The sequence below is a fragment of the Mustela putorius genome, unplaced genomic scaffold (assembly GCF_011764305.1).
Source record: "Mustela putorius furo isolate JIRA1106 unplaced genomic scaffold, ASM1176430v1.1 tig00003972_pilon_pilon_pilon, whole genome shotgun sequence".
NCBI classification, from domain to species: Eukaryota; Metazoa; Chordata; class Mammalia; order Carnivora; family Mustelidae; genus Mustela; species Mustela putorius.
Window position 1 is genome coordinate 26,172,643 of NW_025422115.1, and position 27,837 is coordinate 26,200,479.

At 65.5% G+C, this 27,837-nt stretch overlaps 1 protein-coding gene across 5 annotated transcripts; it reads left to right on the forward strand.

The window, feature by feature from the left end:
- Positions 1–34: 34 nt before the first annotated feature.
- Positions 35–27,806, forward strand: RTEL1 (regulator of telomere elongation helicase 1). 5 transcript variants are annotated; one of them, XM_045070666.1, is made up of 36 exons: positions 35–159; positions 795–1,052; positions 2,015–2,210; positions 2,505–2,598; positions 3,203–3,284; positions 3,504–3,564; positions 6,874–6,949; positions 7,627–7,711; positions 9,908–9,973; positions 10,666–10,816; positions 13,671–13,709; positions 13,800–13,878; positions 14,566–14,663; positions 15,199–15,254; positions 18,009–18,083; positions 18,208–18,289; positions 20,358–20,490; positions 20,595–20,708; positions 20,796–20,836; positions 20,987–21,072; positions 21,209–21,286; positions 21,676–21,753; positions 22,162–22,308; positions 22,392–22,507; positions 22,661–22,784; positions 22,875–23,022; positions 23,215–23,375; positions 23,870–23,968; positions 25,249–25,447; positions 25,612–25,752; positions 26,211–26,327; positions 26,467–26,700; positions 26,785–26,946; positions 27,015–27,122; positions 27,221–27,321; positions 27,436–27,806. In XM_045070666.1, exons 2-36 carry the CDS (start codon positions 951–953, stop codon positions 27,514–27,516), a joined length of 3,810 nt encoding a protein of 1,269 aa, XP_044926601.1. In that variant the 5' UTR covers positions 35–159; positions 795–950; the 3' UTR covers positions 27,517–27,806. The 5 variants fall into 5 exon arrangements, with proteins under 5 accessions (XP_044926601.1, XP_044926603.1, XP_044926604.1 ...); XM_045070668.1 differs by having other exon boundaries at positions 41–159; positions 999–1,052; XM_004760045.3 differs by lacking the exon at positions 35–159 and adding an exon at positions 304–556.
- The last annotated feature ends 31 nt before the right edge of the window (positions 27,807–27,837 follow it).

Consider the following 27,837-nt stretch of genomic DNA (forward strand, 5'->3'; position numbering starts at 1 on the left):
CCGGAACTGGGGGCGGAAGTGCAGCGCGGTCAGGGACGACGGCCCGTCTTAGCCCGACCAGTCCGAGCTGGCTGGCGGCCACGGGGACGCGGCGGCCTCGGCTGAACTGCGGACCGTCCCCGGGCGGCCCCGGCAGCGGAGGGCCGTCCGCGGAGAGAAGTGAGTCGTGAGGCGCAGAGACTCCGGAACCGGCTCTTTCGCCCGCGCGCGCCTCCCCGGACTGCAGCTCCCGGCAGGCCCCGCGCCGCCTCGGGCCCGCGCGCCGGTCTCTCTGCCGCGCTGCATTCTGGGGCCGGTGGTTTTCCAGGGCCCGTGGGCGGGGCCCCGCGCTGCGCCGAGCGGGTCTCCGGGCGGGGGGTCTGCGGGCGGGGGGTCCCGGCGGGGGGCGGGGGGATCTCCCAGCGGGGCAGGGATCCGGGGGGTCCGGGTCGAGCGGGGGGCGGGGGTCCGGCCGAGTGGGGTGGAGGGGCCGTCAGTGTTGGGGTGAACGGTCCGCCGGCCCCGGTGCCCAGGGCGCGCCAGGCCGGGGATCCGACCTGCGGACGCTCTGCTGCAGGTAAGCGAACTGCTGCCCGCAGAGCGCGTGGGGCCGGGCACGCCTCGCCTCGCGCGGGAAGGAGCCGCTTCGGGCCCGAGAGCTCGGCAGGGCCCACCTGCAGGTCTTCCTGCCCCCAGACTCCTCAGCTTAGGGTGTCGCAGGCGTGCCCTGCTCGTGCGCGGGGGACTGCGCGGCTGGTGGCGTGGCCGGGACTCGGGAGAGGCTGCCCACAGGCTTGTCCCCATCTGTGCCATAGGGCTTCCTGGGGACAGTGGCCTGTCGCAGCGCCGCGGGCTGGCCTCGCCGACCTGCAGTGGCTGAGGCTCCCAGACGTCCGGAGGAGAGTTGGTCTCCCACACTCACACAGCCCGTGTGCCCGCCAGCCTCTGGGCCCTCCTGCGAGCAGGCCGGCATGCCCAAGATAGCCCTGAGGGGTGTGACCGTGGACTTCCCTTTCCAGCCGTACCCGTGCCAGGAGGAGTACATGAGCAGGGTCCTGGAGTGTCTGCAGAAGGTACGCGGCCGTCGGCGCGCGCGTGCCCTGGGACGGGTCCTCACGGGACCACCGTCCGCCTTCCGCTCCCTCCTGCTGAGCCCCGTGGGGTCACAGGCCTCCTTCCGGACACAGGACGGGTCACAAATGGCGCCGGCGTTCTAGGGGAGATGACAGACAAGTAGAACAGCTGTTGCGCTGAAGGAGAGTTGGGGGCCGTAGGCCGGGAGCACCTTGAGGTCTCTCTGAGGAGGTGGCGTTTGAGCCGAGGCCGAGTGTGGGGGGCAGCCAGCGTTTGAGGGTCCGGAAGTCGTGTTTGCACGTGGAGGGCTAGCCGGTGCCTAATCCTCATTTTGGAGGTCTGTAAAGCTCAGGAATGTGCCGGAAGGCAGGAGTGCAGGTAGCTGTCCGTGGCTTCCGTAGCGTGTCGTCTCGTGCCCTGACGTGTCGTCTCGAGCTCCCAGCGCCCGCGGGCAGACTCTGCAGCGGCTCCCGGCGGCTGTGTGCGCGCAGACTGGACTCCTGCGGGGAGGAGCCCGGTGCCCGTTCCCGGGAGCCGGCAGCACAGTCTGGCCGCCTCGCCCTGTGTCTCCCCGGGCTTGTTGCTCAGGCTCCCGCGTGAGGTGTACGTAGGTCATCAGGTTCCGCTCGGCAGAACTTTGTGTCCAAAGTTACAGAACAGCACCGTGTCGGCAGCCGCCTAACGGGTCAGCGCGCCGTACGTTAGGCTGAGAAACACTGTTGAGTCCCGAGTAATGCCGTGCACATCGTTCGGTGCGGAATTAGCCCATAGCCGCTGGCTTTCGGGGGACAGTGGACGTGTGTCACGTTGCCGGCCGTTCCGCAGGCCTTTTGCCGCGTCGGGTGGGCTCCGCCGGAGCAGAGCGGTCCCGCTGCCGGGCTGCCGGCCTGGTCTCGGCGGGCCGTGCGGTCTGCAGTGCTGCTCCCTGCTTTTCCGTGACCTCGTTGCCGCCCCCATTCAGAAAGTCAACGGCATCCTGGAGAGCCCCACCGGCACGGGGAAGACGCTGTGCCTGCTCTGCAGCGTGCTGGCCTGGCGGGAGCACCTCCGCGACGCCGTTTCGGCCCGCAGGATTGCTGAGAGGGCACCCGGGGAGCTCTTCCTTGATCACACCTTGTCGTCCTGGGGGGCTGCCGCTTCAGACGGGGACACCCCAGGTGAGGCTCCCTTCAGCCCCTCTGGGTCCCCGCAGAGAGGCAGCAAAGGAATAGAGAGGGCTGGTGAGGCTCTGGTGCGGAGCTCGGCGAGGGGCGTGGTAGCCGCGACATTCTCCCTCAGCGGGGGCTGCGAGCCTGGGGGCAGAGCCCTGTGGCCAAACTAGAACTCCGCAGAAAGCCCCTGAGCTCGCTCCCCGCACCGGGCTGAGTGAGCCGAGTGCCCCCGGGTCCACGGCACACCAGAGTGTCATCCCGTGGGGCCCTGACCTGCGCTGCTTCCTTGTGTCCGGGCAGCTTGCTACGCGGACCTCCCGAAGATCGTTTACGCTTCCAGGACCCACTCGCAGCTCACTCAGGCCATCGGCGAGCTTCGGCACACGTCCTACCGGTGGGTCAGGCGCCGCTCGCCCCTGCCTCTGACTTACGGGGGGCTGGTCTTGACGAGCTGATGTGATGGTGGCGTTCTGCCTGGAGTCCCCTCTGGACCGCAGAGCCCCCCGCGCTCCGCTGCAGCCCGCCGCACCGCGTGAGGTCAGGCTGTCTGTGCTGCCCGCGCTCCGGAGAAAGCCCTCCCTTCTGGTGCACCGACCTCGGCTTAGCGCCCCAAGCCCCTAGAAGGCGATGTGGTGTCACCTGTGGGTGTGGGTCCCCGTGCGGGCGTGTGAGGGGACAGGAGGCGCTGCCTCGTCCTGGAGCCCGGCAGAGCTGTAGGAGTCCTGGGGTCCTGCGCCTGCCTCCTGTATGGGGGGCACGGAGTCAGCGGGGTCTCCTCCGATCTGCCTGTTTCCCCCACCCCGTCTCCTGGCTCAGGCAGGGCCATGCAGTGGAGAAAGTGCCTCCCAAGCCTGGGGCCCGCTGTGGCCGTGGCCCCTCCCTCTGGCTACCTGGTGCAGGTGTGAGCCCCGTCTCCCCGCACAGCCATGTTCATGCTCTAGATGGCACCGGGGCTCTTGCTCCCTGGTCCTCGGACCCCATCATCTGTCTTCTGCCAGGCCTAGGGTATGCGTGCTGGGCTCCCGGGAGCAGCTGTGCATCCACCCTGAGGTGAAGAAGCAGGAGAGCAGCCACATGCAGGTGGGTTTTGGGGGCGCGTGCCGTTCTCTCTGGTTCTTTCAGAGCCCTTGCCTCTGCCCCCTGGGGAGGGCCCGGTGAAGAGCTGGTGGGGGCTGGAGCAGGGCACAGTCCCTGGCGTGTCCCCTGGCTGGCCCAGCACTCTGCCCTTCCTTGACCATTGTGCTAGCTGGGGCTGCCCCACACCCGCACCGCCCCACACCCGCACCCTTTATGTCCCAGATTCACTTGTGCCGAAAGAAGGTAGCAAGTCGTTCCTGTCATTTCTACAACAACGTAGAAGGTAAGGGGTCCAGGGAAGCCACTCCAGGAGCCGGGTGGGCTTAGAGCGTGTGCTGCCTCCTGGGCCTTGTGGCCTGCTGGCTCTCCGCTTTGGGGCTCCAGACTGGCCCCATTGGTTCAGCGAGGTGAGGGGGTGAGGCGGGGTGGTGCTGGGCACCGTCTCCGGACCGTGGACCCGTGCTGGATCGTGTGCAGGAAGGCCAGGGCAGGGAAGGCTGCTGTCTCAGAGGGGCCTGCTGGCCAGGCTAGCCTCGCCGCTGTCTGGGAGCGTGGATTTCAGGGATTCTCTGTCCTGAGAGGTGGGGCTCTCCGGGCCTAAACTGTCGGTGCCAACAGCGGGGTTGATGCTGAGCAGCTCCTCCCCGCCGGGAGTCTGGGATTTGGGCCCCCGCCAGCCAGGGGTGCCCACATGACCGGCCCCAGCAGACGCCCTGGGTGCCGGGCCTCTGGCGAGCTTTCCGGGAGACAGCATTTCACACGGGGTCTCAGCTCGTTCCGGGGCAGATAGCCGGGAGGGGGTTCTGGACGCTGTGCCTGGTCTCCCGGACCCCTCTGTAGGCTTTTCCTTTTACTGATTTGCCATGTGTCCTTGGGGTGCGATGGGGCACAGCATGGGTGTGGGTCTCCCTGAGTCCGGGCAGTCTGCCAGCCTCTGGTGCTGCGGGAGGACCGCCTCCCCTGGAGGTGGCTGAAGTGACTGGCCCAGGGTTGTGACGACAGCTGGCCCTGGCGTAGCTTGATGTGTGTGGCCACCGGTGCCCAGGGCCCTTGATTCCTGCTGCACACCTTCCTTCGGCCCAGAGCGGAGGGCTGGCTCCCCTTGCCTCCACGTCTGTCAGGTCTTGCTTTTCCATCGCGCGGCTGCCCCCGCGTCTGAAGGTCCGCTGGAACCAGAAGCTCCGTGGGGTGCTTCTCTGGGCTGTGGTCTCTACATCTCCTAGCGCAGCCCGGCTCTATGGCTCAGGCGTTGTGCTTTGGTGGGGTCGGGGTTCCCTCTTCCTTGCCTCAGGGCTGGGACTCAGATCCTGGCACAGGAGTGACAGAGGCCCTTGGGCACTTACAGGGCCCTAATGCTGGAGTTTGGGGTGCCCGGCATGCCAGGGCCGTGTCTGCTCTCAGCAAGCTGGGACGCTCACCTCCCAGCAGTAGGCACCCTGTGCCCTGTCCCCGGAGCTCACCGCTCACCGCCTTCTTGCTGGCTGTGTTGTTTGGTCCGGTGGCACCGGGAACCCTCAGCACAGCAGTGACGAGTGCGTAGGAAGCACCGGGGACGGGCCTGGCCCGCAGTGACCCTGCACGAGAGCAGCCGCCCACCGCTGTGGCCTGGTGGTGGCTCGTGCCCCGCTCCGGGAGGCTGCTGGCTAAGTGGCTCTGCTTTGCTGTGTTTGTGTGAGGCTTGTGGGTGTCAGGAAGCCTCCAAGGCGTTTCCCCCCTGGCTTTGTCCTCCTTCCGTCCCCTGCTCTCCTGGCCCGGTCCTGCTGTCTCATAGGCCTCGGGCCGCACCTGTGGTGCTCGGTGGAGTCCTGTCTTTCTGCCCCATTGCAGCTGCCTCTGTCCACATTCTCGGCAAAGGGGTGGGTTGCTGGTACCCTGGTCACTGCGGCCCGAGCCTTTGAGCAACGCTTGGTGGGAACTGCTCCATCCCCTTAAAGCAGCTCTCTGTGGCTCAGCTCTCTGCTCTCCAGCTCTCACCTGCAGTGCAGTTCCCCGCATCACCCCACACAGGCACAGCCCCACCCCCGCGCCGCCCCACCCCTGCGCCACCGCCTCACCCCTGCGCCGCCCCACCCCTGCGCCACCGCCCCACCCCCGCGCCGCCCCACTCCGGCACTGCCCTGCTCTTGGACTATTGTCAGCTATACTGTGTATCCGGTGGGTGATGGAACAGGGGTGGGGGGAGGGTCAGGAGTCCGGAGGAGAGGCGGGAACTGAGGGGCACTTCCCACTCACAGTGGAGGTGGAGGCAGTGCCGGAGCAGGTGTGTGGCCTCCTGGGCTGCAGCCCCTGCCCCTACCGCGCCCCGTGCATGGCAAAGTGAGGGCCCTGTCGCAGCTGGCTCCAGGCTTCGTTGGTCATGCCCAGGTCCCCAGCCTTCCTGCTCTGTTGGCTCCTGTGCGTCTTTACTGCATCTTAGCCTCCTCTGCCGCCTGCCATGGGATGTGCGGGGCCACCGCTCATGCTGGCCACAACGCCAGCAGCTGCGCACCCTTGGGGCGAGTGAGCCGACTCCAGAAGGGGTCCGAGAGGAACCTGTGGGAGGAAGGAGAAAGGTGCGGAGCTCGGTTCTCCTTGGCTTCTGTCTGGGGGCGCAGGCAAAGGGCCGTGCTCGCTGCCTGCAGCATCTGCGTGCTGGGGTCAGCCTGGCTGCAGCCCCTTCACCACGCCCTCCTCTTCAGCCTCCGCCCCCCCAAGGCTGCTGCGTTTGGCCGTCCTGCTGCAGAGCCTGCAGACAGGCTCCTCTGTTGCGGCTGTGCCGTTCAGCGCACAGCTCTTCTCTCCCTGCTGTCCCTAGGGGGCATTTTGGGTTCGGTCACCACCAAGGTCCCCGCCAAGATGTGTTCTAGCCTCTGCAGCGAAGGGCGGGGCCCAGGACCTGCCCCAGTGGGGCCAAGAGCCAGGAGCCGGTTTCCACAGGAGGCTGTCCTGGGCCTCCGGACTGTGTGTTCGAGGAGACGAGCCCTGGGCCTCCCAGCCTGGGTGTGGGCTCCTGAGGGGCTGGGTGAAGGCAGCTCTTCAGGCGGTTCTTGGGGGCCCTTCTTAGCTCTTTTCTGGCCCAGGCCCCCGGTGCAGCCGGCAGGGAGTCGGGCTTCTCTCGGGCGGCCATCACGGGTCTGTGAGGCATCGAGTGGGCTCTGCTTCGGGGCTCCCACCTCCCTCCGGCCGGCCTCAGATCTGTCTTCCTGCACTGTTGGCCTTTGCGGGGAGGCGAAGAGAGAAAGCTGATTGTGGCCAGACCGAAGCCTAATTATAGGACAGATGCTTCCAGGCACAGCCTCGAGGGCATCTAGAGACTGGCTGAGGGGCTGCACATCCCCCTTTGTCCCCTGGGGTCCCCTGTCCTGTCACTGCTTGGTCTCAGGCCAGCAGCTCCCTCTCGAGGTAGAGAGCCGGGCCCCCGGAGGGTTACTTCAGGTCTGGGGCCCTTCCAAGGTCACTCACAGTCTTAGACCAGGAATTCTCTGGTGAGTCCGTAGGTGGTTGGGTGCCCTAGTCCTGCCTGGAGGAAGGGTCACTGCCTGGGTGTTCCTCTGGGGTCTGCGGGGACTCATTGGGCCTGAGGACGCGTCTTTGTTCTTGCCTGTGTCCTCAGAGAAGAGCCTGGAGCGGGAGCTAGCTACCACCATCCTGGACATTGAGGACCTGGTCAGAAGTGGGAATAAGCATAGGTAAGACCCCTGCAGCCAGACAGCAGCCGCCCGTCCGTCCTTCTGGAACAGGTTCTGCCATGACAAGGCCGGGCCCGCCACTTCCTTTGCTTTGCTCCCTTGACTAATCGTAAAATTAATGGTGGTTTGGTGTGAAAATAGTGGTTTTGAATACCGGGGCAGCAGGGAAGCTGTCCCTGCTGCCAAGGTGACCACAGCGCTGCCGGGCAGCCCCGGCTTCCTGACGGACTTGCTTCGGCTTCCAGCGGCCAGTGGGCACGGCGCCAGCCTTCTCCACTCGTCTGGTTTCCACAGAACCCGCGTGCTTTTCCGATTTTTGTGTCGATATCTAATCGCTTCAGGACGTTGGGTTGTGCAAAGACAGGACTGGGCGTTTTCTTTCTGATTGCCGTGTTCTCTACCCAGGAATAGGATTGGGGTTTTTTGTTTATGTTGATTCTTTAACAGGTGATCCGCTGCCGTGGTTGAAAACTGGTGGCGTGAACCGTCACGCAGTGAGCCCTTCTGCAGCCCCCAGGCCCCGGCTCCCGTCTGAGCCCCCGTGCAGCACGGGGCTCCTTCCTCTTGCTTGCCTGTCAGAGGGCGCGGCGTGCAGCCTGGCCGCCGCCCAGCAGGAGCCCCTCCGAGTGCCTGGACCTCCCCCGTGGCTCTAGCATGTGCCTCCCTCCCCTCCGCAGCCTGTGCCCGTACTACCTGTCTCGGAACCTGAAGCAGCAAGCCGACATCATCTTCATGCCATACAACTACTTGTTGGACGCCAAGGTGAGGTCTTGGCCCCTGCAGCTGACGATTGTTGGTATTGGGTGGCGTCCCTGGGCTCATGCAGGACTGCAGAGCCTCAGTGGTTCAGTGTCTGAGAGAGAGCTGCAGAGCTGCAGGCGTGTGTGCAAGGCCTCTGCCTCCCTCCCTGCCCTGGGGACAGCTGTCACCAGCATGGGGCCGGGGGCTGCCATTCCAGGCTCTCTGGGAGTGGGCGGGCTGATGGAGTGAGGCAGCCCAGTGGCTGCATCCGAGGCCAGTCCCTGGCCTTGTCCTGGCGGCTCGGCTTGTCTCTTCCCAGGTGGGCCCAGTGAGGTAGCCCTGAGCGTGTGGTCCGGGCCTCCCTTGCAGCCGTCTCTTGAGATGCACGTGTCCACCCATCCTCGCACAACCCCCGTGCTCAAATGCGGGCCTCACGCCCCATGTGTGCGGCGGCTTGGCCTTCGTGTTGCCACGGCAGGGTGGACGACGTGTCGCCGCCCGGGGCCTTACTGGTCCAGCACGACCGTGGTGTGGGCAGTTAGCCAGTGCGGGCGGTGCAGGTGCTCAGCGGCGGGAGTGGAGAGGAGCAGAGCCCGGGGCTGGGGTTGGCGCCCTAGGGCAGGGATGTCTCCGAGGAAGGGCAGCCTTTAGAGGCCATGAAGAGAGCAGGAGGAAGCGGAGCGTGGGCACGGTGAGGGCGGCTCTAAAGCAGTCCGGACCCTGCGCAGAGCGTGGGGCGCACTGGTGCCTGGCCGGCCCCACCCCAGCATGGTGCCCTGGGCCTGACGATGCGATCATCTGGCGGACCTGGAATGGCCGAGGGCGGAAGGGAGCAAGGTAGCCACGACAGAGGCTGGAGGTGGGGGCTGCAGGACGGGCTGCAGTGCACAGACCAAGCTGCTGGCCACGGTCACACGGCAGTGCCACCGAGACACGCCCCCACGGGTTGCAGTTGGTTTTCAGAAAGCTTGCTTAGATATTTTCAGCGGGGAAAGGAAAGGTTTGGGACTTTTTTCTCTAAAAATTGGTGCTGGAATCGGATGTCTGTTTGGAAGAGAATGAATTTCAGCAGTTCTCTGACGCTGCACAACCCGGATGGAAGAGCCGGCCGCACAGAGCTCCTCCAGGACAGAGCCGGGAGGTGGGCCTGGTCTCGCTCACACAGACCACGCGCCGACCCCAGAGAACTCCACGTTGGAGTCGCCACGATCGGAAGCCTTGACTTCTAAGAGGAGGGGAAAATTAAGAAAATGGCAGCGAGTCACCAAGGGAGAGTTTTCCTGGTACTGTGGACTGCGCCCGATTCTGGGTGGCGTCTCTGTCACTCGACCGGCCATCCCCGAAGAAGGTAGCTGCGGCGGCCAAGTCAGCCCGTGTGTGGAGAGTGTGCAGCACTGCTGGTCTGGAGAAAATGCAGGTTCAAGCCACAGGGGGATGGCCTTGTGCTCCCACCAGAGTGTCCGGAAGGAGGCCGGTGGCCACTGTCCACCGAGGACGCAGGGCCATGCTGAGCTCCTCTGCTCGCCATGTGAGGTGGGGTGCCGCTCCAACAGCACACCCGAGGGGAGCAGCCAGGGCCAGAGCCTTGCTATCTGTGGTCCACACTAAGAACAGCCCCATCCATCGGCAGCAGGTGTCCAAAAAACAGCGCCACGAGCCGTGAGGAGGGCTGAGCTGTGGCCACACATCAGCGACACACGTGGGTCTCCGTGCACACTGCCCATGGGCCGTTGGACGAGCCCTGCTGCCTGACTCTGTTTCCAGGACAGCCCAGGAAAGGCAGAGCTGCTCCCCGCTCACAAGGATGGTCAGAGCCCTCGGGCAGCGGGAGGTGAGCAGGTCTGCTCTCCTCGTGCTGACGGCGCGGTGCTTGCCTTTGTCCAGACCCGCCTGCACATGTAAAACGGACACTGTATTTTTAGGAGAATTGGACCTCAAAAGCAGCTGAAGTAAAGAAATACTGGCGTTGACCCCACCCAGGTCCACCGCAAGTCAGCACCAGCCCAAGCCCTGCTTGGGCCTCCTCCCTCCCGTGGCTGTGTGGCTGCAATCTGTGGGGTCACACGCCCGATCCCTCGGGCTGCGTGTCGCCAGAAGGGACACCTGACGTCCAGCTCAGTGGGTGGGGAGATCCAGGCGGGCGTGGCCTGAGGGGGCGTCCCCTGCTGGCCTTGAGCCTTTCGGCCCCAGCCTGGCATCCTTCCCCTCTTGCTGCAGAGTCGCCGAGCCCACGGCATTGACCTGAAGGGGACGGTTGTGATTTTTGATGAAGCTCACAATGTGGTGAGTGCCCAGTGGCTTTCCGCTGCCTCCCCCGCGCCCCTGCAGAGCGCAGTGCAGACCTTTCTGTCCAAGGTCTGGGCAGGGTGTGCTGGCCGGCCCTGTGGCCCGTCCCATCCCGAACTCACAGCCCCTGCTTGGTTCTCTTTGTCCCTCGGTGGCCGCCTAACCTGACGCTTGCCCACTGGTGACCACAGCCGGTCCCTCCCTGTTCCCTCTGCCCTTCCGCCGCATTGCTGTGGTCTCTGCTCAGGGCCCTGTGTTTCCAGGAACGGCTGCTCTTGAGCAGGACAGGGGAGGAAGGCCACTTGTGTGCTCTGGAGCCTAGTGTCCCGGGACGGCAGCAGCCGCCCTCAGGCCTCCACGTGGTTCCAGGCACTTGTTATCATGGGGGATGGTACCATGGGTCTAGTGGGCCGGGTCTGACTTAGGAGAAAAGCCAGAAATTTATTTTTTAAAGTTTATTTTTTCTAGTAATCTCTACAGCCAGCTTGGGGCTCAAACTCATGACCCCAAGATCAGAGTTGCGTGCTTTTCTGATGGACCCAGCCAGGCACCCCCAGAAATTTCTGTTCTAAATGTGTGGTGGGATGGGGCTTCCAGTAGCCTGTACCCCTACCCCACCACGGCTTCCTGGGTCCCCGAGTCCCTGCCCCCGTTTGGCCGTAGCCTGATGGATGTGTCCGGACTCCCAGGAGAAGATGTGCGAGGAGACGGCGTCCTTTGACCTGACCCCGCATGATTTGGCTTCCGGACTGGATGTCCTAGACCAGCTTCTGGAGGAGCAGACCAAGGCAGCCCAGCAGGGCGAGCTCCACGTGGAGTTCAGCACGGCTGCCGACCCAGGTGAGCTCACAGTGGGGACGGAGAGACGGGCTGCCAGGTGCTCTCGGGGGTCCTGGAGGCCCGAGTCTTCCCAGGGCCCGCCCTTCAGGTCATTGTTTGGAGACAGTATGGACTTCTTCCCGAGTTTCCTCGGGGCCTCACAGACCAGGAAGTAGGTGCCACCCAGCCAATCCAACATTTTGTCAAGACCTTTCTGTACTTTCCCAGTCGGGATAGACTGTATACAAATGAAAAGTAGGGGCACCCGGGCGGCTCCGTCAGTTAAGCAGCTGCCTTCAGCTCAGGCCATGCTGCCAGGATGCTGGGGTCGAGCCCTGCGTCGGGCTCCCTGCTCAGTGTGGACTTGGCCCCTGCGTCGACGCCCACTCTGATCACCGCGTGAAGTGATGACTGCCAGATTTCTCTGCTGTGAAGTTACTTCTTCCATTTGTAATTCCTAAGCAGCCTGTGGCATCCGTGGGCACTTCCTCCCTGAATTAATGATGGCTGTGGCGTTCACACAGTGATGGGCTTCACGTCTGGATGCCTCTCGCTCCTGGAGCCCGGGGACCCGCTGCTGCCCTGCGCAGCACGGGGTGGCCCGCCCGCCTGCAGCGGCGCAGCGCCCGCGCCCGCTCGCTCCCCAGCCTCCTCGGTGTCTCCGTCCTTCCTGTGCTAGTGAGGATTCCTTGTCGTCTCATTTGTCGGTTCGCTCCTGAAGCTTCCGCGGTCTTCCGGAGAGCAGATGCCCACCGTGAGGAAGGAAAGCTTGCTTCCCCGAGCTGCGTGTTGGAGCCTTCCTGGCCTGAGGCTGAGTGCCGGTCAGAAGACGGTGCTGCGGTTCCGTGGTTGCCCCTCCGTGGCCCCCCGTTGCAGCCGTGTGGTCATCTTAGGGTCATTTCTTACTCCGTGCTGCTTCTTGTTGACTTTATTAGTTGGGTTGCCCTGGGGTGTCTGACATGGGACCGTGGTTCTGGAAGTCAAGACACCGGAGGGACGCGTCTTGCTGGGTTCTGGTTTGTCCTTGCTGGGCTCTGTTTCCCCCCAGAAGGAGCGGACACGAGCACATTTAGTTTACTCCTCTCTGCTGCACACGGAGCCGTGCTGTCCCTTGTACGTGCGCTTGCACTTGGCTGTGTTCATTCCTCATGCGCCCTGCAGAGCCCCCTCCATACAGAAGCTCCCCTCTCCTCAGCTGCCGCCTCCCTGCCTGGGTCCGTCTGTGGGACACTGGGTTGTTGCCAGCATTCCGTGAGGACCAGCAGGGCTCCCCGAGTGACCTGGGAGCGAACACAACCCCGGGTGCATGCTGGGGCTCGGGGCTGGGGGCAGCCGGAAGCGCGCCGCTGTGCTGCTGAAGCCGGCCTGTGTGGCGGCTGGGGGGCCTGGCCAGCAGGGTGCGACCTTGGCTTCTGCACGCGCGCCAGTCTCCCAGATGGAAACGGCTCTCAGTGCGGTTTTGATGTGCTTTTCTCTCAGAAGTGAAATGGAACGTTTTTTTCCAGTTGTTTGAGGAATGCGTATTTTGGCTTGGATGTGGTGGTCCTACCGGGTGTGATGTCCTAGTTCTGTCCCCGGAAACCCCAGGGCGCCAGCCACCCTCTGCAGCCGTGCCGGTCGGAGTTTCTCGCACCTCGCCTGTTCGTGATACCCTCCACGGTGGGCGGTGAAGCCTTCTGTGGGGTGTGCCTTAGTTGGGAGGTGTCTGCTTTTCTCCTGGGTGTGCTGGGGTCGGGGAGAGCACACGGACGCACGTTCTCACACCCTCTACGGCAGGGATTTCTGGTGGGTCTGATGAGGGAGGGGTTTGTATCCAAAATATATTCAGAAACTCTTACCACTCGAGGAGAAGACAACCCAGTCAGAAAGAGGCAAGAGTCAGGAAGAGACGCTGCTTCAGAGTAGACGTCCCCGTGGTCAGCGCACGGAGGCACGAGGCGGGCCCGAGATGGCCCTGCACCGCCGGCCGGCGGCAGGGCCACGCCGAGGGGCCCCCGTGGCGGCAGATCAAGGACGGCGTGGCTTCTCCTGAGGCCTCTCGTCACAGGCCAGGCCGAGGGGTGGCGTGTCTTCCCGTTGGGAGGCGTGCTGGGTCTGGTTCTTGCCGTGTCTGCGGGAATGTCGTCGGGCTCCGTGCTGGGGGAAGGCGAGACGGTGATGCGCCAACCGTGTCCCGCCGTTTACTGGGAGGGACGGTTTTATGAAGACGCTCTTCGCCGCAGCTGTTGCTCTGTGGCACGGTTGTCACAGGAAAGGCTGGGTGGATGCGGGACATTCTTCCGGTGTTCTGGTTTGGGAGCTTGGATTTAATCCTGACTTGTTCCTCTCAGGAGGAGAGTAGTTCTTAATGTCGTCGGTGTACTTGTGTTTAAACCCAGACGGTGGTGTCCGTCCTCCGTAAGCCTCGTCATCGCTGAACTCAGGGGTCCCTTCTTTAGCGTTCCCGTGGCCCCACCAGGCGCTGAGGGGGGCCGGGGGCTGCCCACTCCCTCCCCGTGCTTCCTGTCCCACCCTGGCCATCAGCCACATTTCCAGGGAGCCCCGTCTCATCTCCTGGGGGGTGTTCTCTCGAGAATCCACCATGTGGGCACAGGGGTCCTTGTTTGTTGCTGGCTCAGTCGTTGGCTGGGTCTCCGGTGGACCGGGCCAGGCAGTGTGTCCCCACACGTGAGCGTGCCCACGGCGTGTCCCTGCACTCGCACTGCTGCTGCTGGCCCCCGTGCGGGCTGTGCGGATCTCCGAGCCTCGTGCGCTTGTCCGTGGGTGTCTCTGTGCCACGCCCACTTGGAGGAACAGGCAGGAACCCAGCCCGATTCCTGCTCTTTGGGGCCCAGGGGGTGGAAGTAGCCTGACCATGTGTTTGCTGCTCCCCCAGGGCTGCACCTGGAGCTGCAAGACATCGCAAAGCTCAAGAGTGAGTGCCGCCCCTCCCCCACAGCTGGCGGGGGGGCACACCTGACGCCACAGCTGGGGGGGCACACCTGACGGACACCTCGCCCCACAGCGATCTTGCTTCGCCTGGAGGGGGCCATCGACGCTGTTGAGCTGCCTGGGAACCACAGCGGCGTCACCAAGCCAGGGAGGTAGAGGACTGTGGGTGCGCCAGGCTCTCCCTGTGGTCCGCCGGCCCCGCCCCCACGCCCAGGTCTGGGTGGGTCTCAGCGGCCCGTGAGGGGCTGCTGTCTGTGCGCTAGGTTGTCTTGGGAGTCTTGGGGGTGCTGTGTACACAGGCGTGGCCACTGGCCCGGCCACCCCCCACCCCCACCCCGCCAGCCACCCCTTGCAGCCTCTGTGGTCCGGGAGGGCTCTGACCAGGGCACAGGGCGGTTGGGTGTGTCTCCCGAAGGTAGACAAGGGATCATGTCCTGGGGTTGGTGGTAGCTCTGATCCGGGCGCAGGTTCTAGAGGCACGGAATGTTCTAGAATGAGCTGGAGCACTGCTGCCTGCCTCCTTCCCAGGCCCGTCTGCTGCGCTGTGCTCGGAGCCTCGCAGGGCTCCCACTTGTTTCACAGATGAGCCAGGCTCCTCGGCCAGCGCCACCCATGCCACCGAGGCCCAGACACCCATGCTGTCTCCCAGAGCTGCCCTTGGGGGCTTGCCTTTTCCTCCATACTCAGGGCTCCCGAGGGCACAGGCCTCCCTCACCTCTGGGTTTGGCCGGGAGAGGGCTCCGCTCGGGCGTCCGAGGGAAGGGAACTTCAGAGGCCTCTGGCTGTCAGCAGCTCCTGAGCCTAGCCCGGGGCCCTGCCTGAGCCTCTCGCCTCCACAGCTACATCTTCGAGCTGTTTGCCGAGGCCCAGATAACGCTTCAGACGAAAGGCTGCATCCTCGACTCCCTGGACCAGATCATCCAGCACCTGGCAGGACGTGAGTCCCAGCCGGCCCTGCAGCTGCCCCTGTGTTGGCTCCCACACCGGGCCTTGGCCTAGGGCCGTGGCCTGCCACAGAAGGTCACTCCGGAGCTCCTTTCCTGACTGCGATGTCCGGGCATCAGTGCCGCTGGACGGGCAGCTTGTCTGTTTCCTGGTCGGCCCCTTTAAAGAAAGAGCGGTGAGGGACGTGGCGGCCAGTGGGCCACGGGTCCCGCCAGCCTCTCTCCTCACCGTCCCCCTCCCCCTCCTGTTTCCACCTTGAGGCCGAGGCCGCACCGCGGGCCCCTTTCTGCTGGGTGGGTCTTGTTGTCATCTCTGACCAGCCTTGCTGTCCTCCAACCCTGGGGGTGGCCTGGCAGCCCCAGCCCTGCCCGACCACAGAGCCTCTTTTTCTCATGCCACTGACCCCCCGAGGGCACGGCCCACACTAACAGGGGGTTGAGGCTGAGCTTGCTCGTGGGTCCTGAAGGTGGGGGGGGGGTCTGGCTCCCCTGGTGGGGGTGGGGGATGGCCAGCGGCTGCTCCCACAGGTGCGGGGCCGTGGACCAGCACAGCGGGCCTGCAGAAGCTCTCGGACATCATCCAGGTAGGAGCGGCCTTGCGGCAAAGATGCAGCGTCTTTTTCCTGACGGGGGTTCAGGGCTGCTTTCTCATCCTGGAGCTGTTACTGATTCAGTCTTGGCGGGGCAAGACCTAGGCTTCGAATCGACGGCCCCTGACGCGTGTTTCCTCTGGCCCTGAAGGCACACTGCTGGGCCCTGAGGGAGAGGCCACGCTTGGCTGTTCTGGTCAGTCCTGTCCAGGATAGGTGCTCCGGGGCAGGTGGGCCGAGGGCCTGGCGGAGTCCCCTGGTGTTCCCATCAGCTCAGTGTCTGCTCCCTGCCGGCTGCCTTCACTTTCTCTCAAGTTACTTCTTCTGGTTTTTTGTTTTTTTTTTAAGATTTTATTTATTTATTTGACAGAGATCACAAGCAGGCAGAGAGGCAGGCAGAGAGAGAGGAGGAAGCAGGCTCCCCGCTGAGCAGAGAGCCTGATGCGGGGCTCGATCCCAGGACTCTGGGATCATGACCTGAGCTGAAGGCAGCGGCTTTAACCCACTGAGCCACCCAGGCGCCCCTGTTTTTTCTTTTTTAATATTTTATTTACTTACTTGAGAGAGAGAGAGAGAGAAGGAGCAGGGGGAGGGGCAGAGGGAGAAGCAGACTCCCCCCTAGCAGGGAGCCAGATCCGGGGCTCAGTCCTGGGGCTCTAAGATCATTATCTGAGCCGAAGGCAGACGCTTAACCAACGAGGCCACCCAGGCGCTCCCTCCTCAAGTTATTTCTTGACCAGCTTTTCAGAGGAAAGTCCGAGCATGAGCCAGTTAGAGAACGAAAGGGCATAGGCTCTGTCCGCCCAACCCCATATCTGGGCCCTGGTCCTGCCCACGCAGAGACGCGTTCAGACTTCGGGGATGAGTGCGTTGGCAGTGCCTGCGAACCCAGGTGGGGCCCACGGGCCCGGCGCTCCAAGTTGGCAGGCGTGATCAGCACGTCCTCTGCCGTCCACTTCGGGGTGGGGACCGGCCCCCAGGGCTCGCTGAGCCCCTTTTGCCACGTACAAACCGTCTCTTTTCCTGGCCGGGCAACCAGTAGGGACAGGACACACCTCAGGGTCTGTGGACATGGATGCTTCCTGCCCCCCAGTGTTCTGACCTGTGTCCAGCCGTCCTCGGGCCCAGCTGAGCCATTTCCTTGGTTCAAGTGGACAAGCCAGGCTCTGTGTCTCTCGGTTGGGTGGCTGCCAGCCCGGCTGAGGGCCCTCTCTCGCCTTGCTAGGCCTTTTGGAAGAGAACTTTTTGGTGGCCAGAGGTCCGCAGTGAAACCACGACACAGGAGGCCCTGGGCTGTGTGGTGCGAGGGACTGCCAGCCAGGCACTTGTGCCCGTGCTGTAGGGCCTGGCCGGGGAGGCCCCGGCTCCCAGGGTGCCCCCTTGCGAGGGCCCAGAGGGAGGCGGGCCCCGGGTCCAGGCACGGCCTCGTTTATGGCAGCTGCCCTGTCTGTACGGCCCGATGTTGGAGACCAGGAGGGGCTGTCAGGAGGGGGCGACCCCACAGCCCAGGGGGTGTGTCCCGCAGACCTGCCGAGCCCCTGCCGGTGCTGTGATTGAGCGCCGGGGCTCCGTGCCCTCGAGTGTGGTGAGGGCTGGCCCTGTCCCCCAGGGGCCCGGCTTTGTCTTGCCGTCCTCCGGGCACTTCTGTGAGGGGACAGCAGGCACTCCAGACTGCTGCTGCCCGGAGCCACGGCCCTTTGTGACTGTCAGGTCTCTGGGCCCCCCGTGCCCCGTCTGCAGCTCCTGGCCGTTAGGCCCCTGGCCCTCCCTGCCCAGAGCTCCAGTTTGCGCGCTGGGGCCGAGCACCCCTGACCCCGTGCGTTAGGCCTTGCTCTTAGCAGGCCTGGCGGATGGCTCAGTGTCCGTGGCCACCTGGTGCTGCCTGTGGGCCTGCGTCTCACTCTGCCGTGTCCCCTCCTGCCGGGGAGAGTCCCCACAGCCGGCTTTGGGGCAAGGTGGGTGCCTTGGGCCAGCCCGGGACCTCAGGGGGTCAGCGGGCTGTGGTGAATGCGCAAGGGGCTGCCAAGCTGAAGCCTTGGGTGTCCCCACATTCGCGTCGCCAGGGAGCCCAAGAACAGGCGTTTGCGGCTGACGCAGGCTGGAGGCTGTGGGAGGGACAGGACTGGCGCCGCAGGATGGCGTGGGACCCGCTCCCCTGCTGAGCCGGCTCCAACAGGAAGCCAGTGGTCCTCAGGCCCCTGGCACGGCCCCATCGTGGCCCGGGCATCAGGCAGGATGGGGCACCCCTTCCTGATTTTTTTGTTGGTCACCGAGGCTGCTGTCTGACTTGGTTTTCTTCTTAGTTCTGAAAGTCTGTCACCTGCTCCTGTGGGGATTCTAAGCGAGCACGATGGGCTCGTGCCTGCTCCCCAGGCGGCGTGTCCCCAGGCGGCGTGTCCCCAGCAGTGGCTTGTTCTCAGCTCGCTGCCCCGGGCGAGGGCACGGCTCCTGTTACTTGAGTTCGGGGTCACTTTTACCCTTTCACTTCTGGGGTGAACTAGGTCCTTCCCCTGCCCCCCCGACGGCCCCACGCCTGCACCCCATGAGAGCATGTGGACCGGCTGCCGAGGAGGGCACCTGCAGGGATTGGGGAGCGGACAGGCGCCCCAGGAGGGTGCGGGCCGCTCAGGGCTGGGGCAGGGGGTTACTGCGCCCTGAGCGTCCATCTCCTTTGTGTGGGGACCACTTGGCAGGAGTGGTGGCCTCCGCTGTGTCCTGCTGACATTGTCCCCCACACCCGCTTTCCAGATTGTGTTCACTGCAGACCCCGCTGAGGGCGTGCCCGGTTCCATGGTGGGGCCTGGGGTCTCTCAGTCCTACAAGGTAGGGGCTGCCTCCCGGGCAGGGAGCTCTGGGTGGGGTTCTCAATCCTACAGGTGGGGGCTGCCCCCAGGACGTGGGATTCCTGGGCTGGGTCTCAGGGTCCCTGTCCATTCTGTCCCTCCAGGTACATATCCACCCTGATGTCGGGCACCAGAGGAAGGCTCAGCGGTCAGATGCCTGGAACAGCACAGCAGCCAGAAAGCAAGGTATGGTGCCCCTTGCGGGGGGAGGAAGGAACCCACTCCCCACTCCGCTTCAGCGCAGCCGAGGTCTCGCTGCGGGTCTCCAGGCCCCTGCCCTGAGTGCACCTGCTCCGAGTGACCTTCCAGCTCATGCCTTGCCAGGGCCCTTGGAGAAAGACTTCAGTGCGGGCCGATGGCCCAGAGCCTGTCTGGACTCACCTGCCGGGAGTCTGCCGAGCTGGGCTGCGGTCAGTCCCCCGCACGTGGGGCCTGCCCGCAGGAGGCCTGGGCACGTTCTCGTCACCCCGGGTGTGCTGCTTGAGTGTCATCCCACCCAGCAGGCCCGGGAGGGGCGGGTTCGGGCCCCACGATCGTGTCTGCTGGCCCCCAGGTTCCTGCGGTGCCGGTTCTCTTGGCCCCCCTGGGAGGTCAGGCCTTGCCCCACATCACGCTCTCTCCATGTTGTCGGTCGTACTGGCTTCTGCATGTCCTCGAGCTGGGGCTGCTGTGACACAGGAGGGTGGGGTCTGTGCCAGACATCCTGTGGCTTTTGGTGTAGCTGGTCTTTCGGCCAGGGTGTCTGTCCCCATGGCTTCCAGCCCTGGCGAGCGTCCTGACCACCCCAGGCAGAGTTCAGCACCCATTGCAACTTGGGAGATTTTTGGTTTTGTTTTTTTAAAGATTTTATTTATTTATTTGACAGACAGAGATCACAAGCAGGCAGAGAGGCAGGCAGAGAGAGAGGAGGAAGCAGGCTCCCCACCGAGCAGAGAGCCCGATGCGGGACTCGATCCCAGGACCCTGAGATCATGACCTGAGCCAGAGGCAGAGGCTTAACCCACTGAGCCACCCAGGTGCCCCGCAACTTGGTGTTTTGAGTGGGGTTTGCAGAGTACATGCCGGGCAGTGGGTCCTAAGGCCAGCTGTGCCTCCTGTCCTTGGCACTCATCAGTGGTGGCCCTGCCTGCCTGTGTTCCAGGCCGAACCCCTGGCCCCACCCACCCCCCTTCCCGACCTGCCGGCTGCGGTCCCTCTTGGAGCCGTGCCCTTGCACAGGAAAAGCAGGGCTGGGAACATGGGCAAGGCCAGCGCCAACCAGGGAGGCTCACAGGGTGACCTTGGCGGGTCACCTGGCCTTTCAGAGCAGGAAGTAGCTTCCGTGAGAGCCGGGGAGGCCAGTGCACCCCTCACTCATTAGTTGTGAGGTCACAGGAAGCGGTTCATGCCAGCACCCGAGGCCTCTCTCTACATCGGAGTTCTCTCTCCATGGGACTTAGACATGGGCAGGGTGTGTAGATACCAAGGCCAAGTGGGGTGTGGCGTCCCGTGTTCTGGGCAGCTCAGAGAACATGTAAATTCTCAGAAATAGCCGCTCCCTGGGCTGGGCGTTTTTAGGAAGTTGGTTCCTTGCTGGCCTTACCGAGAAGCTAGGATGTGCGTGAGTGTGGACGGGCCGGCCGTGTCCCCGGGCCTTGCACAGAGAAGGGCCGGCTCCCGGCCCCCACAGCCTTCCCTGTCACAGGGCTGATCCCGACCCGAAGGTGGCAAAGGCTTTTCTGGCCCCAGAAAGTGGTTTGTTCTTTACGGGACGTGTTCCTGCTGCCCCGTGAGCGAGCCTGGACTTTAGGCCCCTGTTTGAGGTCGTTCTGCTCGTGCTCTTGTGATGCCCTAAGCTTCCAGAACCTGCTGGGAGCCAGTAGGAGACAGGCCCCCAGCGAATGTGGATGGTGACGCCACTGCCGGCGCCTGCCTCCGGGCGAACGTGGGCTCCTGCTGCCTCTTTGGCGAGCGGAGTTTGGGTTCTGCTTTCTTCTCGTGTCCTTCGGCCAGTGGCCTATGATGGCAGCCACCGGCCTGTACTTTGTGCTCCCAGCCACGTGTCCGTCTCTGCGCGGGTCTGGGCTGGGGGCGGTTGTCCTTTCTAGAGGTGACGCCAGTGTCTGCCCCCGGGTGCCCACTCTGGATCTGCTTCCAGTCCCACGAGGCCTGGGGCTCTCAGCTCAAGGCTCAGGCAGGGCCCCCCTTGCTCAGACCTGTGTGTGCGGGCTGCCGGGCCCAGGGTGGCCAGCCCAGCCTCCCGCTTGTCCCACAGGGAAGGTTCTGAGCTACTGGTGCTTCAGCCCCGGCCACAGCATGCAAGAGCTGGTCCGCCAGGGCGTCCGCTCCGTCATCCTCACCAGCGGCACGCTGGCCCCCGTGTCCTCCTTGGCTCTGGAGATGCAGATGTAAGGGTCGCCCCAGGCCCTGTGGGGGTGGGGGTCCCAAGGCCGGCCTCGGCTTGAGGATCCTGGGGCTCAGGACCTCACAGGGGCCGCCCCGCTGCTCCCAGCCCTTTCCCCGTGTGCCTGGAGAACCCCCACGTCATCAGCAAACAGCAGATCTGGGTGGGGATTGTCCCCAAAGGCCCCGACGGAGCCCAGCTGAGTTCTGCCTTTGACAAACGGTAGGGGGCCTGGTGGACGAGGAGGTGGGCAGGCTGCGGGCCAGTCGCCAGGGCCCTTGTGACCGTGGGCTCCTGGCTCTTGTGCAGGTTTTCAGATGTGTGCTTGTCCTCCCTGGGTAAGGCGCTAGGTGAGTGCCCGTGGGGAGCCTGAGCCCCGTCTTGGCTCCCACCGCATTCCGGGGTGCCTGGGGCCCCTGCCATGCCTGCTCTCCCTGTTGGGAGCCACGGGCAGCCCCTGCGGACACCCCTCCGGCTGAGCAGAGCCACGGCCCTTCCAGGCAACATCGCCCGCGTCGTGCCGCACGGGCTCCTGGTCTTCTTTCCTTCCTACCCCGTCATGGAGAAGAGCCTGGAGTTCTGGCGGGTGCGCCCCCCTTCTGTGTGTCCTGCGGCGGGAGGGGAGCCCCAAGCAGCCACGGGTCTGGCCGGGCTGGGGCACGTGCCCTGCTCTGAGGTGCAACAGGCGCGACGGGCGTCCCTTTCCCCATCTCTTCGCACAGGCCCACGACTTTGCCAGGAAGCTGGAGGCCCTGAAGCCTGTGTTTGTGGAGCCGAGGAGCAAAGGCGGCTTCTCCGAGGTCTGCACAGTCGGGGCTCCACGGCCCTTCGTGGCGACCCTGGGCTGGCCGCTGTCCCTGACCAGCGGCTCTGGCGAGCGCTAGGCTCGCATGCACCTGACCTGTCTCCTCTCGGGAAGTTTGGGCCTGGGGGTGATGACCGCAGGCCCTTGTGTCTGAGGGGCCGACCCTGAAGCAAGGCTCCCCCTTCCCTTGCCCCCAGCCCTGGGCCCCCCATGCTTTCTGGGAAGCACTGAGCAGGCCCTGGGTGAGCCTGCGAGCCTGTGCCGCGAGGAAGCTGCTGGAACCCCGCTGGGCCACCTCCCAGCTGGACAGCCTTCCATCTCAGGGGGTGGGACCTGGGGTCTCGCTCCCGCAAACCAGAGGAGCTGACTAGTCTCTTCGTCCAGGTGGTGGGCGCCTACTACAAACAAGTCGCTGCTCCTGGGTCCAGCGGGGCCTCTTTCCTGGCCGTGTGCCGGGGGAAGGTGAGGCTGCCAAGAGTCTGGGTCCCACACTCACCGGCCCGTCGGGTGCCTGTGTTGGGGGGGAAGCTCACTGTGCGGGACCTGGCGGCTGCGAGATGGGCCGGTCTGACCCTCTCCCCGGGGCCTCAAGTCCAGCAAGCATGTGTCAGGACGGTGTAGCCGTCTCGTCCCTTGCTGGGCAGTCCCCAAGCAGTGGCTCTTGGCATTGGGAGTGAGTGTCCCTCTCGGGCTGCGGGTGGGAAGGTTGGCAGGGGGTCCCGCGACTGTGAGAGGCCCTGGGGGCTGTGAATCCCACGGAGGGCCTGGCCCAGGGTGGGAGGCTTCGCTCTCCCTGCCCACTTGTGGGTGCCTGTGCCTCTGAGGCTCCGGGCATGGGCAGATGGGGGAAGAGTGCCTACTACCCCCCAGGCCAGCGAGGGCCTGGACTTCGCGGACATGAACGGCCGAGGTGTGATCGTCACGGGCCTGCCGTACCCTCCACGCACGGACCCGCGAGTTGTTCTCAAGATGCAGTTCCTCGACGAGCTGAAGAGCCTTGGTGGGCCTGGAGGCCAGGTGAGGGGCCACAGGCTTATGGGGGGGGGGGTAGGCGGGACTGGAGGCCTCGTGACCGAACGCCGTCCCCTCCCCCACGACAGCTCCTCTCGGGGCACGAGTGGTACCGACAGCAGGCGTCCAGGGCTGTGAATCAGGCCATCGGGCGGGTGATCCGGCATCGCCATGACTACGGGGCCATCTTCCTCTGTGACCACAGGTGTGGCTCTCCCCAGCTCGCACAGGACCTCTGCCCTGCAGCCTCACGGCACCCACCGGGCACTGGTCCTTCCCTCTGCGCGGCTGGGTCTGGGCCTGGCTGGGGGGTGGGGTGGCAGGTGGAGCTCCGGCGCTGACAGCCGCCCCCGGCCAGGTTCACCCAGCCGGACGCCAGAGCCCAGCTGCCTTCCTGGGTGCGTCCCCACGTCAAGGTGTATGACAGTTTTGGCCACATCATTCGGGACGTGGCCCAGTTCTTCCGTGCTGCTCAGAAAACGGTGAGTTCCTAACGCCCAGCTGGCCCTATGCTCACGCCCTCCCCAGGGGAAGGGACTGCAGGGACCCCTGACCTCCCCGTGACTGTGCAGATGCCTGTGCCGGCTCCACTGCTTGCTGCCCCAAGTCTGGATGAGGGACGAGGTGCTGTCTCAGTGGCCATGTCGCCTGGCCCCCTCTCCACCAGGAAAGCCAAGAGTCCGGACGTGCATGTCCCCAGCCTGAGGCGGAGACCCCCAGGTGTGTGTGCCTGGCTGATGGGGGGGGGGGCTGGGCCTGGGGCTGGTGGCACTCGGGGCCCAATGACCAGAGTGCCTGGGTGAGCCCGAGTGTTGCTGGCGGCCGGCGGGGAGGGGGGGACCTGACGGGAGGACCTGACTTGAACCACGCCCCCTGCCATGGGCTCTCCTGCTGATGCCTGTGCCCGCACAGGATCGCCGGCCGCGGGGGACGCCGAGACCAGCCTATGTGTGGAGTACGAGCGGGCGCAGGGCCTCACGCAGCCAAGGCCTGTGGGACTGCTGGCCGCCCTAGAGCGCAGCGAGCAGCGGGCCGGGGGACCCGCGGACGAGGCCTCCCCTGGGGAGGAGGAGGTGCGGGGACTCCAGACGGGCACACCCCCCCCAACTCTGCCACCTCCTGGCCACGCGCCCCTGCCCTGCTCCCGGCCGTCAGCTGGGGCTTCCCCTATGCGGCCCTGTGGGCTCCTCGGGACTTGATGTGGGCCGGTCGCTGTCCGGCTCCTGCCATCCTTTCTGGGACCCTGAGCCGTCAGGGGACACCGCTGCTCAGCCGGACCCTTCGCTCTGGCTGGACCTAAAGCTCCCTGCCCCTCCCTGCCTCCTGGGCCCTGGGGTGAGCCCAGCCTCAGCAGGAGGTGGAGCCCCCCCCCCTTGCCGTCCACGCCAGTCCCTGTGCTGGTCCCTTGTCACCGCCGACGCCTGAGCCTGAGCCCCAGCCCCGCGAGGGGGGCTAGTGGTGCCGACTCAGGAGAGGACCCTTCTCCCCAGCTGTGGGCCCCTGCAGTGTCCCGGGGGGCTCTGGGGGCTCGGAGGGCATGGCTGGGACCACAGTATGTCACCCTCAGGCACGAGACCTCTCCGCTGGGTGCGTCCCCCGCACGAAGAGGCCTGCGCAGGAACAGAGAGCAGGAAGGAGGAAGATCAGGGTGGTCGGTGGCCGCCAGGTACAGGAGCCAGTGGCACACATGTGGGACGGGGTGGGGGGCGGGAGCCACAGGCTGCCTGGTCCCCACACCGGCCCTGGGGCGTGTGGCGGGGGGCTCCTTGCTACCTTCCCGGGGCACAGCGAGGCCCCGTGCCCTTGGCTCCCCAAGGCCTGCACCGCCCCCGCCTCTGGCTGGAACTTGCAGACGAGCATCTCGCCGGCCTCCTCTCTTCCGGCTGAGCCTGTCCCGGCGGTGCCCAGGCCGGGGGGGTCTCCTGCTGCTCCCGGCATCTGGGCGGCTCCATGCCAGGGCCCCACCGCCCAGGCCCCAAGCCCGTCTTTCACTCGGTTTGCCTAGGGAGCGCTTCCGAGCCCCTGGAGCTGTCAGCAGCAGCCTGTGCCCAGCCGAGTAGCACTGCCCTGTCTGACCTCCTTCACGTGGCCGGGCGCCACGGCGTGTCCCCGAGCTGCGGGGGCTCCCCGTGCTTTTGAGGCCCACACGCTTGTGCTCAGCTTCAGGCCTTGCATTTGCTGTTGCTTTTCCGGGAGAGTGCTTTTTGGGTGGTATGCCTGCGTCCAGCACAGAGGTCAGGCCCTGGCCCTTAGGCCGGTTTGGTGTGGGGCCTGCAGCCGGGCCAGCTCCCCCGCCATCAGTGCTCACGGGTGGGTGCTGACATGCCCCGCCGTGGGGAGGGTCTGCTTCCCAGCCAGCCTCTGAGGAAAGCACTGAAAGGGCCGGTGAGTTAGTCCGAGCCGGGAAAGCTCTGGAAAGCCCCATGCACCACTTGCTTTGTCCATGTTCCTTGGCTTCTGGGAAGAACTGGGCAGGGCCGGGAGGGGCACTGCTCCTGTCGGGAAGTGGGCAGGGTGCCAGGAGCCTTGGCATCGGGCCTGGACCCCTCCTCCTTGTTTTCCGGGCTTCCTTGCTGAGGGTCCCACGTCAGGGCCCGAGATGTGCCGCACAGAGGCGGCTCAGGGATGTGTGAAGGCCCCGTAGTCACCGAGTGCCCCTTTCTGTGAGCTGGCTGCCCCCGAGCCGGGGCCGTCTGCCGCGTAGGCGCAGGGGGGCTTGGCCGAGGAGCGGGAGGCCCTGGCCTGGCGGGGGCAGGTCCACACTTGGCCTCTGCTGCTCCCTGAGGGCTGTGGCTGTGTTCAGCAGAAGCCGCCGTGACCCCTGGCCTCCCAGCCGGGCCGCGGAACTAGGGCACCCTTCTCCGCCGTCGGTCTTTGTGCTGGTGGCGGCCCCTCGGCGAAGCACCTCAGCCCCGCCTGATGGGCCGTCTGTGCTGTGTCCGGCAGGAGGGCCCGGCCGCCGGTGCGCAGACGGGCAGAGCCAAGCTGTTCATGGTGGCCATGAAGCAGGCACTGAGCCCGGCCGGCTTCCACACCTTCACCGGGGCCCTGCGGGACTACAAGAGCTCTGATGACCTGGAGGCCTTGCTGGCCTGCCTCAGCCCGCTCCTTGCTGACGACCCCGAGAAGCACAGCCTGCTGCAAGGTGCCCTGGGGGGCAGCACCGCAGCTGTTGCGGGGGCGGGGGTGGGCACCAGGGTCTGCGGTGGTCCCTGCTGCCTAGAGAAGGTGGGGCCAGGTGGCCGGTGATCCCAGACCCCCCAGCTCAGCACGGTGGAGCCCGCAGGCCCAACGCCCCTCCCCACACAGGCTTCTACCAGTTCGTGCGGCCGCACCACAAGCAGCGATTTGAGGAGCTGTGCCTCCAGCGGACGGGCCGCGGCTGTAGCTCACTGCCTGAGCTCAGCCTTCCTCAGAGGCCGGGGGCCCCGGCGGCGCAGACCCCCAGCGGTGAGCCGGGCCCTCAAACCCATCCCCCGAGAGCAGGGCGGGCAACTGCTCCTGGGTCTCCCCCGCCCCGGTATGTGCGGCCCAGGCCCAGCCCGTTGCGAGTCTCACAGCCCGCTGGGCCCGGCACCTCTAGAGCCTGGGGGCTCCTGTCCCCATTCAGCGGCTGAATCCTGAGCAGGAACTTTCTCGAGGACGGGTGTCTTGGGGACCTGGCTTGGCCCCCAGGAGGGGACCGTCCAGTCTGAGAGTCACCTGTGTCCTTTCTGGTCTCAGTCCACTGGGGGGTGTCTCTGCCGGTCCCCTACCAGCAGTTGGCTCTGGTCTGGGTCCCGCTTCTGTGGTCTGAGGACGATCGTGGGTCTCAGTCTTCCCTTGGACAGCCCTGCCTTCTCCCAGGGAAGCACCGCAGACCCTCGGGGACCAGCCGCATGGCTCCTTGTGTGTCTGTGTGTCTTCAGGAGGGAAGGAGTGTGACTCCAGGCTGACCCTGGCTCGGGGTGCAGCGGGGCAGCTGGACCCCGGACAGCACCTGAACCAAGGCAGGCCCCACCTGGTCCCCAGGCCAGCTCCCGCAGGTACCAGTCCCTGAACCAGAACCGAAGACCCTGGTTGTGGGGGGGCATACTGGTTCTGCAGCAGTTCCCAGAATGCCCATGGAGCTCTCTGGGCCCCCAGACCCCTGGCGTGGTCTGAGACCTGTTACCTCCTCACCAGGAGACCCCAGCAGCTGTCCAGAGGAGGGGCCTAGAGCCCCCAGGGCAGAGAAGCAAGGCCAGCCTGCTGTGAGCGCCTACTTGGCAGATGTCCGGAAGGCCCTGGGGTCCGCAGGCTGCAGCCAGCTCCTGGCGGCACTGACCACGTACAAACAGGACAGTGACTTTGAGAAGGTGGTGGCTGTGGTGGCCGCACTCACAACGTCCAGGCCTGAGGACTTGCCCCTGTTGCAGAGCAAGTGGCCCCGGAGGGACCTTGGCGGGAGGAGGCGGGGGAGGGAAGTGGGGCAGGGCTGACCCTGACCCCCTCCCCATGCAGGGTTCGGCATGTTCCTCAGACCCCACCACAAGCACCGCTTCCGGCAGACGTGCGCAGACCTGATGGGCCCGGCTGCCCCGAGCACAGGTGCTGGGGTGCCAGGCCCCCAGGAGGGGAGCCCCAGTGTGCCTCCCAGCCTCGCCCTCAGTGCTTCCAAGCCAGGTAAGCGTCCCCAGCCCCACTCAGCCCGTCAGGCCGAACCGAAGTCAGTCTGGCTCCTCTGTCCCCAGGCGCCCCTCAGTGCGAGAAGCGTGGGACGGCCCAGAGCAAGATTTCCGCCTCCTTCACGCCCAGCCAGCCCCCCAGCACCCCCCACAGGCCCGCCCCATCCAAGTGCGGTAGGTCTCAGGAGGGGCCTCCGGGAATGCTGGCTGCGGGGGCGGGGGTGGGGCGGGGCGGACAAGCCGCGGGCGCTCACGCCGGCCCCTTGTTGCAGGCCTGGCCTGCCCTGGCTGCGGGGCGGAGGACACGGTCCCCTTCCAGTGCCCCTCCTGCAACTTCCACCGCTGCCGGGCCTGCTGGCGTCAGCTCCTCCAGGTTGGCAGTGGGGCCCTGGGGACACATCCAACAGCTGTCCCCATCCTGGTCGCCCGGAGTGTCGGGGGGCAGTCTGGGTAGCGGGGTCTGGGCAGCACTCCTGTGTCTCCACAGGCTTCTAGAACATGCCCGGCCTGTCACGCCCCCGCCCGGAAGCAGAGCATCACGCAGGTCTTCTGGCCAGAGCCCCAGTGAGTGTGGAGACCCCGGGGCCGGCTGACAGCCCTGTGGACGTGGGCCTCTCCACAGGGTCTGCACTCACCTAGATGCCCTGAAGACCCCACCCAGGGCCTGCGGCGGGTTGGCTCACCTCCCGGGCCTGTGGGCTGGTGGTGGAGCACCCGGAGCTCTGCCGCTGCGTCCCGAGCCCAGGACAGGAAGCTGGGGGGCTGTGCGCCCCCGCCTCCTCTGCAGGACCAGTGTGTGGGCAGTGGACCTGCTTTTAATCGGATGACCAGCTGCCTAATAAAGTCACGGACACTGTATCAGGGTTTGGCGAGGGGCCTGGGGGTGCTG